The sequence below is a fragment of the Amphiprion ocellaris genome, chromosome 10, assembly GCF_022539595.1.
Source record: "Amphiprion ocellaris isolate individual 3 ecotype Okinawa chromosome 10, ASM2253959v1, whole genome shotgun sequence".
Lineage (NCBI taxonomy): Eukaryota > Metazoa > Chordata > Actinopteri > Pomacentridae > Amphiprion > Amphiprion ocellaris.
This window is the reverse complement of record NC_072775.1, coordinates 28,444,842-28,455,242: the sequence shown is the minus strand read 5'-3', so window position 1 is coordinate 28,455,242 and position 10,401 is coordinate 28,444,842. Positions and strand designations below refer to the sequence as shown.

Sequence of the window (10,401 nt, the reverse complement as noted above, 5' to 3'; positions counted from 1 at the left end):
TTGTGTAGTATATTGCATCCTACAGATTCAAAACTCTGTGGGCAGTGCATTTCTGTTTTATTTCTATTGTGTTCCCTTTTCAAATATGTGTGCTTTATGCAGTTCTAGGATCTTTTTCTTATTTTCTCTTGCAGACCCTTTTGCTCCCCTCTGCCCCCTCCTTTGTTGAAGGACTCCTGTATTGTTGTAAATATCGGACCGTACCAAATTATACAGAGAGTGGGGGTGTACTCATTGGTCTGGCAGTTTAGTGTTTGTGCCGCTACGGTCTGTCTGCTTTTTTCTCTGACCATGCACCTGGAGCTCAAGGCCCGGACGCAGCACGACCGCTTTCTGTTCACAGGCTTACTATCGGAGGTCAGACCCTGCTGGACCGTCACTGGGCAGGTTGATAGGACAGGAGAGAAAAGACAAAAGGCCACGCACAAAGCGCATCAGGCGACCAGCCATTGCTGATTCTTCTTTTCTAATGAAGATAACAGCATCTCGATTGTGAATCGCTGAAACAACGACAGTCCAGGGGAGGGAACCGCAACCCGCCTATACCCGTGTTATTGTCTTTGTCTATTTAACTGTGTGAGTTTCTGTGAAGATGTCATATCTGACCGCGATGCTATTGCTGCCAGTACTGTACAGCATCGTCAGCATCTCCAGCGCTGCATCCCCAGTATCCCGTAAGTAGGCTAACGCAAACACACATACACAGTAGCAGTCGTGGCTAATTTGGAAGCTTGCTTTTACCGGGGCCAGTCCAGCTGCCTATGCAGTTAGGGATGTGGATCAGAATCAAGACTTCGCATGAAGCCAAATAACCAGGATCAGCTGCAGGGCAGGGGATCATAAAATATTGTAAAATATTGAAGGCAGTCATTATCACGGTTTTTGAGTTATTGAAGGGGAAAAGACATGCGTGTTTCTCAAGGAGGAGCAGAATCTGTAGGCTGTTGTATGCATTTGTGAGGTCTTTATTTTGCCTAACTTCTAGAAAGCACAACAGTTGGTAGTATAAAAAAGAGCAACCAGTCTATTATTACTGTAGTTATGAGCGACACAACAACAGCAGTTATAGAATAATAATATGAAAGGTGTAACTCCCATACTATCTGTTACATTCAAGGGTGCTCCACAAATGTGTCCAAAAATAGTAGGAGGTTTTAACACTTAGCTTGCCTTGTGGTGTTTTAACTCTTCGAATTCTACAATAATTGTTTTCTAATACATAATGAAATATGATTTCACTGTTTTTCAAAGCTTTTATGAATTGCTAATTTACATGCACGGTTCATTTACATTTGCTTATAAACTGCTATACAACTGTAATGTAGTTGTACAGAAATAGAATCATTACATATGTAAAGGTTTACATCTGATGTACATAGTTCATACACACATATGTGGTATATGGCCTTTTTTTGTAGTTCACATATTTGTCATATCAAAGTTGGTGTGGGTTAGATGCAGTTTCTTAAACTGACAGATAGTGGAAGATTTTGTGTGATGGTTTCTTTACAAAAGTAAAAATGATTTGCACAGACCCATCAATTTGTCTGGGATCTCTGACGCACTTAAAAATATCAAAATGGCCTGCAATCTTTAAGCGGTAGTTTTGTCCATGTAAAGCCTGCTGCGTGTAAAATAAGTGATTGCATAAGTATTTAGCTTCAAAAAGCCAGTATTTAGCAGACTCACTTCAGGCTAAAGTTGCAGCATTGAGCCCATGTGGATAGGTCTCAATCATATTTGGACACTGCAGTTTTACCCTATTCTTCTTTCCAAAACTGCCAGATTGTACAGGGATCATGAGTCAACAGCCTTTTGAAATCCAGCCACAAATTGTCATATTGTCATGATCAGTTTTTTTTTTTAAATAATTCCCATCTACAGTAGCTTCCTAAAATGTGATTAGTGTGTTTTGGGGAAGAATGCAACAATTTTCATTTGAAAAAATAAAGTGATTAATACTGGTGCCATCACAGTTTTTCATGTCAGACCTCATTAAAATGTTTTTTCCTTTCATCTATTTTGCATACAGCTCAATTTCACAGCTGGCTTTTGTTTTAAGAAACTCCAGCAACCATTAAGATGAAAAACACAGTACAATTAGACATGCCATTCTTGTTGTGTTACATTGCACTCTCAGGGTCTGGTCACTTATGACAGCAGCCTTTCGGTAACTTCTGAGAGTTCACGACCTACAACCAAATACCATTTACTTTTCTGATTAAATTTATGAATCCTGTTGTTATCCAGGATAGGTTAAGTAAAATACCTTATAGATATTGCATGTGTCTAACTTATCAATTGCATGATGCAGTAAGTGTTTCAGGCACTGGTAGTCTGTTTGTTCAGGATGGCAGCCTTCACTGTGTTCATTACACTGTCTGTTGTTATACAAACATTACTTCTCTCACTGAGACCTCAAGCAGCAAACGGTTCCTTTAATCCCCTTTGCAATTTTGTCACTTGTATGATCGTTTAAACGTTTTGGAAGCAGCGATTTTTTAGTTATTAGTCATCAATAGAGTGGACAGTAAGACTTATGGCCTCCGTTGTCTTGCTGGACCACAAGTCCATGGTAGCTGCATAGTATTCCACTTGTAACACTTCTGTTTCAGCTTGTGATTTTTTTATACGGCTCTAGGATGGCAACCTGAAAAAATTGGTTTGTGGTGATATTGCATATCAAGTGACCTGACATGCAATATTTGGTGACAGTGCTAATTGGTATCATGTCTTTCAAGGTGAAAAGTTACTGCATCAGTGTTTTCTCTCATATGGTGTAACTTTGACAAAGACTACAAAAAATATTTTTTTGCTTTGTATGGCATTCAGATCTGGTTTTGTACTTGTCAGACAGAGCTTTGCGGAGCCATTTAAATGGTTAAACACCTCTGTGTTACCTAAGTTAAAATTAGATAAGGACTTTATTAATCCAGAAGAAAATTCGTTAGCCAGATATTGCTCAGAAAAGCAAAATACATAATATCGAAAAATGTAGTGCCTGCTTTAAATCACCAGCCCTGTTGCATCTCGTGTTTCAGAACACTGATGCAGATCAACAGCAACCTTATGTGCTGCTCAGTTTGGGAAACCTGGTTGTATTTCAGAATGATCTGAGAAAGACTTCAAAGCATCTGTTGCAAGAGTCTCATCTAGTTTAGAGAGCCAGCATCTAGTCTCTATAGGCTAATAGGATACTATTATGTCAGATCAACTGCTAATTTATTACGAATATCCAAATGTGAAATACTTATTTTTACTGCGTATGTTCAGTATTTTCTCTTCATGACAAGTCAACAAAATGTTCTTAAATTTTGGTGTACAATAGAAGATTACATGCAAAGGATTTGTTACACGTTGTCTGCATCAACAGGCAATACATGTTTACTAGTCTCCTCCATCATCACTGAGAGCAGAGTTTTTGCAATGAGCTGCAGGCATGTCTCAGAGCTGCTCTGTCTCCTAACATACAGGCTCCAAGAGAGAGAACTCGCTTCTGAATTGGAAAAGTTAAAATACACCACTGACAATACCATTAGTGAGATAGAATGTACAATATAACATTGACATTAATCTGTAAAGTACTGATAGCAGAATCATTAATGTCAAAGCTTATTGATTTTATGGTAAAATTTAGCACTGGGGCTCATTTCATTTTGGAGAGACCTCACTTCTCTCTCACTCCAAAGAAGAATAGGGATAGTGTTTTACATATACTTATAACATTAACTTATTAACATTTATATAGGTTACAAACATATTAATAGGTTGTAATTTGAAACTTCCTTGTGTAATCATCCATACCATGTAACACTTCCAGCTCTGCATTCCTTATAAATAACAGCATATAAATATGACACTAAGCCATTTCCTTGACAGGACCTGTGGCCAAAGTTACATTCCATAAGTTGACCGAGCAGTCTCTTCATACTGAACCTCCATACCTGACTCTTTTTGACTCCTGTTATGCAACAGACACATCTCAAATTATTATAAGCAGCAGTCAACCTGTAACTCTGAGCACAAATTTACTTTTACTGAAAACATCTAAACATATGAACAACTTTTGAATAATTGAAGATTACCAGATGGTTGATAAATCAATAAATTATAACTTAAGAGTTTCCAGCTGATTTTACTTTTAAATTCTATTTTTTTATTTATTGTATGATAACGTCTAGGATATTAACTCTGATGAAGTTTTCTCTGATACGTTGACTTTGATACGGATACGCCCACCTCCTGGAGAATGTTCTTGATTTAGACAACTGTTGTGAAGGTGTTTTTCTTGACCAGAGAAACGATTCTTCTGCCATCCACCACACTTGTTTTCCGTTTGTTTCTGGGTCTTTTGGCATTGCTGAGCTCACCAGTATGTTCATTCTTTTTAGGAATGTACCATACGGTTGATTTGGCCACGCCAAATGTTTTTGCTATGCCTCTGTTGGGTTTGTATTGATTTTTCAGCCTAGTGATGGCTTGCTTCACTGATAGTGACAGCTCCCAAACATAAATACCACATTTGAAAAAGCTCCTGTACTAGATGGAAAAATAAAAATGGTTAAACAATAAAAGCAATGCCCATTTCTTCTGTAAATATGTGTTATCAGTCTGCATAGTGAGGATAATTTGTCTTGCAGCTATCCTCCTTAGGAGCTGTTGCTTGCAGGACATATCCTTCTGAGCAGAGGTCTGAGGTGATACATACTGAACAGATAACATGCAACAACATTTGTCAAACAGGTCAGCTTCCCTTCACCTTTGCAGAATTATAAAGATTAAAAGAAATTTTTAACTGAATGTCCAAAAACATCACCATTACATTGCATGTGGTGTTTTGCTGAAAACTAAAAGCAAAATGTCCAGATGGACAAAGCTGCTTAAATGATCAAATAATAAATAAACAAGTATTCTCCTAAAAAGGATAAGCTGTTGGTGAAGTGTTGAGTTTGTCTTCCCGGCTGTCTGTTATGCAGATAATCTTTTTATTGCTCTTTTAAACTGCTTAAGTCATGCTTAGCTTATTTTGTAATGCATATGAGTAAGCTCATTACCATTTCCTGCACCTGCCGTTGGCGCACACATGCACACACAGACATGCACACACAGACACACACACGCACACGCACGCACGCACACACACACACACAAACACACACACACACACACACACACACACACACACACACACACACACTGAAACACTCATACTGTGCACTCCTCTCCTTTCAAAACCAAAATTTTATACAGATTGTCCATTTATATAGAAAATGTCACACAAAAAAAATTTAAAAGTAATGTCAGACTTCTGCATAAATTAGAAGCATAATGCACTAATTTCGTTTATTCTATCTGTAACATTATCATATACACTGCCTGGCCAAAAAAAAAAGAAAATTGGAACACTCTAATATTTTGTTGGACTGCCTTTAGCTTTGAGTATGGCACTTATTCGCTGTGGCATCGTTTTGATAAGCTTCTGCAATGTCACAGCATTTATTTCTATCCAGAGATGCATAAATTTTTCAGCAAGATCTTGAATTGATGATGGGAGAGTTGGACCGCTGCACAAAGTCTTCTTCAGCCCATCCCAAGGATTCTCAATGGAGCTGAGGTCTGGTCTCTGTGGAGGCCAATCCATGTGTGAAAATGATGCCTCATGTACCACTCATCCACAATGTGAGCCCCATGGATCCTGGCATTGTCATCTTGGAGCATGCCCGTGCCATCAGGGAAGAAAAACTCCATTGATGGAAAGACCTGATCATTCAGGTAGTCAGCTGACATCATTCTTTGGAGACATATCGTTGCTGAACCTGACCAACCCTAGACCATAACTCTAACCCCCACAGGCTGGAAGGTACTAGCCATGATGAGTGCATCACTTCATCTGCCTCTCTTCTTACCCTGATGTGCCCGTCACTTTGGAACAGGGTAAATCTGGACTCATCAGACCACATGACCAATCACGTTTGTTCCTTGAAGATGATGGTTCCCCACTATCCTTCCAAGTTTTAATAATGCGTAGGACGGTTCATAACCTGATTTTAGTAGATTCAGAAATCTCCTTAGTTGTTTTCTTTGCTTGATGCATGCCAATAATTTGACAGATTAACATCCTTTCAATGACCACAAAATATGTCTTCTGACATGGTTGTTTTTGAAATGAGAAGCTCCTCACTGCACTAGCTAGGGTTAGATAAGTTGTCGCCAGCTGAAATGTATTCATCACTGCAGTAATTATCCAGTGGAAGGCTCTTATCTATTTGCTTAGTAAAATCCAGGTGGCGACTTTTTTGGCCAGGCAGTGTATATTAACATCCTGTTGTATACGGTATGTCATATGTTTTGAGATTCAAGATGACTGTGGTAACTGTTGTGCTTTTTCTCAGAAAAATTCAAAAGCAGCATAATTAATGGATGGTTTCACCTGAGACAGCACTAACTATAAGCCTTGTCAAAAAAGTTTACCGCCTTATCTTAAAAGTGAAGAGGGCATTGAATCTTAATCCGCAGCAAAACTTAAAATCTTTAGTCATTTCAACAGTTGCATGGGGCCGTCATGCTGATGTTTAGCAAGTGCATCGTTTGACCCCACTCACCCCACTTCCATTTCAGCACCATCAGCCCTGATAGCCTGCCTGGAGGAGACAAAGGCATGGTTAGCAGACAACTTCCTGCAATTGAATGCTTCTAAGACTGAAGCCATTCTCATAGGGACCCCTCACCAGCTCAAATCCTCTCCCATCTCTGCTATCTCACTGTCTGATTTCTCCATTCCTCTCTCTTCCTCTGTCAGAAATTTGGGAGTCCTCTTTGACCCACATTTGTCATTTGAACACCACATACAAAATCTTTGTAAAATCTAATTTTTTCATTTAAAAAACATTTCAATACTTCGTCCTACTCTCTTCCCTTCTGACGCTGAGAAGCTGGCTCATGCCTTTGTCTCCTCCAGGCTGGACTACTGCAATGCCCTCCTCGTCGGGATCCCAGCAAAAAGCCTCCTAAAGCTCCAACATGTGCAAAACACCGCCGCCAGGATCTTGACGAGGATGCCCAAACACGCCCACATTACACCTGTTCTCCGTAACCTCCACTGGCTTCCAATCTCAAAACGCATCCAGTACAAAGTCTGTCTACTTGCCTACCAGTGCATTCATGGACATGCCCTGGACTACCTTTCAGAACTCTTAACCCTTCGCTCCATTTCCAAACAACTTCGATCCACCAAAATCAACCTTCTGTTCACTCCAAGATCAAACCTAAGAACAATGAGCGACAGAGCGTTCCAGACAGCTGCTCCTGAACTGTGGAACACATTACCACCACCCCTAAGGGTCCCACAGTCCCTGGAGTCATTTAACCCTTTGATGCATAACCTGGGTCAAAAGTGACCCAAATCCAATGGAAAATGGGTATCTCCTGATGTGGTCTACACATCAAAGGGTTACAAAAGGGCTAAAGACGTTCTTATCTAAGTTTTGACATGTTGCTACTGTTTTTGAAATGTTATTGAAATGTATTTTGTACTTTCCCTATTGAAGCACTTTGAGATTTTGTATGTAAAGTGCATTATAAATTAAAGGCATTATTTATTGTTTTCCTCATTCACCATCTTATACTACTGAGTTAGCATACAAACATTTTGTTTTCGCATTTTATAAAAAATATACCGCTGATCGAATGCTAAAAATTTTACTGTTATTAATGAATAATTTATTGAACCAATGTATTACTTATAGCTGTAGACTTATTTAATATTTTGACCTGCTAGCATAATGAGAAGAAAAATCAGGAGGGTAACCAAAGTCAATCTCTGTGTCTGTTTTTGTCTGTGGTTCAGGGAAGTGTGAGGACAGTTTGGCCACTCCTCTCCCCTACAGCTCCTTCAGCAGTTCATCAATATATGGCCGAGGATATGGAGCTGGTTATGCCAAACTCAACCGGAAACAAGGTATGCCTTTGTAATGTTAAGTACTGTACAGTTCCTGTTATTGCATACACACATTGGATTATATTCTGGCTAAAGCAAAGATTGGTAGCACTGAGGCCAGGGCTGGTCCAAGAACTTACCTGAGGTTTAAACAAGGGAGTAGAGAGGAGCAGGCACAGGCAGGAGTAGCCAGGGTATCCAGATGTAGTATTGACTGGTAAGCTGAACTTAAGCTTGCTGTGGTTATGTTCAGCTTACCAGTCAATAGGTGCCAGGTGAGGCCTGACAGTGAGGAAGTCCAATGAACATTTCCAGAACAGCAGGAGCATGACCATTATGCACCGTAACGTCCTTAGCCGTTGTTAGTAGTATGGATGCACCGATTCACATTTTTTCACTTCCAATCTGATCCCGATACCCGAATTTGGATATCTGCTGATACTGATACTATTCCGATACCACTGCTCTATTTGCTATAATATTATTATCATTATTCTTGCTTTTATATGAGGCTGTACTAAACTCTTCTCTACATTCAAGTATGATATTGATTTGTTGATGCTACAAGAGCCAGTATACTTAATTTAAGCTGATCAGATGAAGCAGCACTTTGTATTTTATTTTGAGAGGGGTAGTGTTAGAGAAGTTTACCCTTTGTGTGTATCTATCTTAGATTTAATAAATATTGACAATCAATTTGAAACCCTGAAGGTACATGTCCAATAAAAGCATTTTTCCCACATGTAAACATGCAGTATCTGAAAATCGCCCGCATGGTGGATGGTCACTAGCGGGCCACAACATTATCATATGACAGCGCCCGAGCTTCAGCGGGCCACTACGTGGTCATGTGACCGAGCTTTCAGCTTGACAGTCCGGCAGATGAGTCGGATAAACATAGCGGCTTGGCCACCAACTTTCTCTTTTATTTCGAAAACACTTTAGTGAAAAGGATTTCTGAAAGCATTTGAGGCGAGAAATAAGCCGTGCAGTACCTGAATCTATCCTCATTATAGTTCACTAATGGCTAGTTTAAGATAAGTCCTTTATTTCTCCCCACGCCAGGGGAAATTCACATTGTTACAGCAGCTTATGTAGCAATAGACGTAGTAATAGAAATAAAATAATAATAGAACAGTAGTAATAATATTTACAATATGTACAGGGATGAGAAATGAGGATGAAATAGTGCAGTATTGACACCGTAAGACAATGACAGTATAAAGTGGCTTAAAAAAAAATAAAGTTTGAAAAGTGCAAAGATGTAGACATTATTGCAAAGTGCAATAATGTCTGTACAAATTTTATGGTTTGGGATGATATGATATGAGTCCAGTTTATGTTAACATCAGCCAGTGATGCTGATGTTGTAAAGTCTTATAGCAGATGGGATGAAGGACCTGCGATAGCGCTCATTTTTGCAGGGTGGATGTCTCAGTCTGCTGCTGAAGGAGCAGCTTAAAGACCCCACAGTGTCATGCAGTGGGTGAGAGGGATTGTCCATGATGGATGTGAGCTTTGCCAACATCCTCCTCTCACCCACCTCCTCTATGGAGTCCAGGGAACAGTCCAGGACAGAACCGGCCCTCCTGACCTTCTGTTTAGTCTCTTTCTGTCCCTTTCAGTGCTCCCTGTTCCCCAGCAGACCTTCTGAGGACAGTTTCACCATGCATAGGATCTCTGCACGCCGCATGAAATTTGCATAAAATAGAAGTCGAGTCTACTTTATGCAAATGAGCTGCGGCCCTCTCCAGGTAAACACACGGAACGCAGCTGGAAACACACCACATGCTGGTCCGGTTACGATCAGGTGTGTCTCCCCAGAAAGGGTCGCAGCTCATTTGCATAAAGTAGACTCGACTTCTACTTTATGCAAATTCGATGCAGCGTGCGGCAATCCAGCTTTTAGAAATACTTTTAGCTGAAATATTTTCGAAATAAAAGAGAAAGTTTGCAGCCGAGCCGCCATGTTGGTCCAACGCATCTGCCAGACCGTCAAGCTGAAAGAGCTGTCATGTGACAAATTTGTGGCCCACTAGTGACCGCCCACCATGCAGGCGATTTTCAGATGCGGTGTGTTCACATTCAACACATCTATTGGACATAAACCTTCACAGCTGCATGTTTGTTTTCAGGATGGGATTTTTTCTGTTGACAGGATTTCATGTTTTTCTGACTTCCTTTTCTGACCTTATACTACTTACTTCAAGTTGCCTTTTGGGACATACTTGCATATATTTGTACATATATTTCCACACAGTGGACATGTGATGAAAAGTTGGTTAGCCACACCGCTGCTCAATGCTTGCCTGCTAGCTGTGGAATGGATGTCTGAACGGAGGCGTGTCTCATTACTCTGCGTCTCATTGAGACACGCCTCCGTTCAGGAAATCCATTCCACATTTTGCAGCCAGCTAGCAGAGCAGCCGGAAGGGAATCACTGTGGAGTGGGCACAAAGACCATA

The 10,401-nt window shown here is 40.2% G+C and overlaps 1 protein-coding gene across 1 annotated transcript in view; it reads left to right on the top strand.

The window, feature by feature from the left end:
- The first annotated feature begins 230 nt into the window (after nucleotides 1–230).
- The window catches only part of LOC111577504 (contactin-associated protein-like 2), a 90,032-nt gene continuing 79,861 nt past the window's right edge, over nucleotides 231–10,401 (top strand). The window contains exons 1-2 of the mRNA XM_055014851.1: nucleotides 231–674; nucleotides 7,847–7,957. Coding sequence (XP_054870826.1) covers nucleotides 593–674; nucleotides 7,847–7,957 — 193 coding nt within the window. The 5' untranslated portion in view covers nucleotides 231–592. The remainder of the gene's footprint in view (nucleotides 675–7,846; nucleotides 7,958–10,401) is intronic.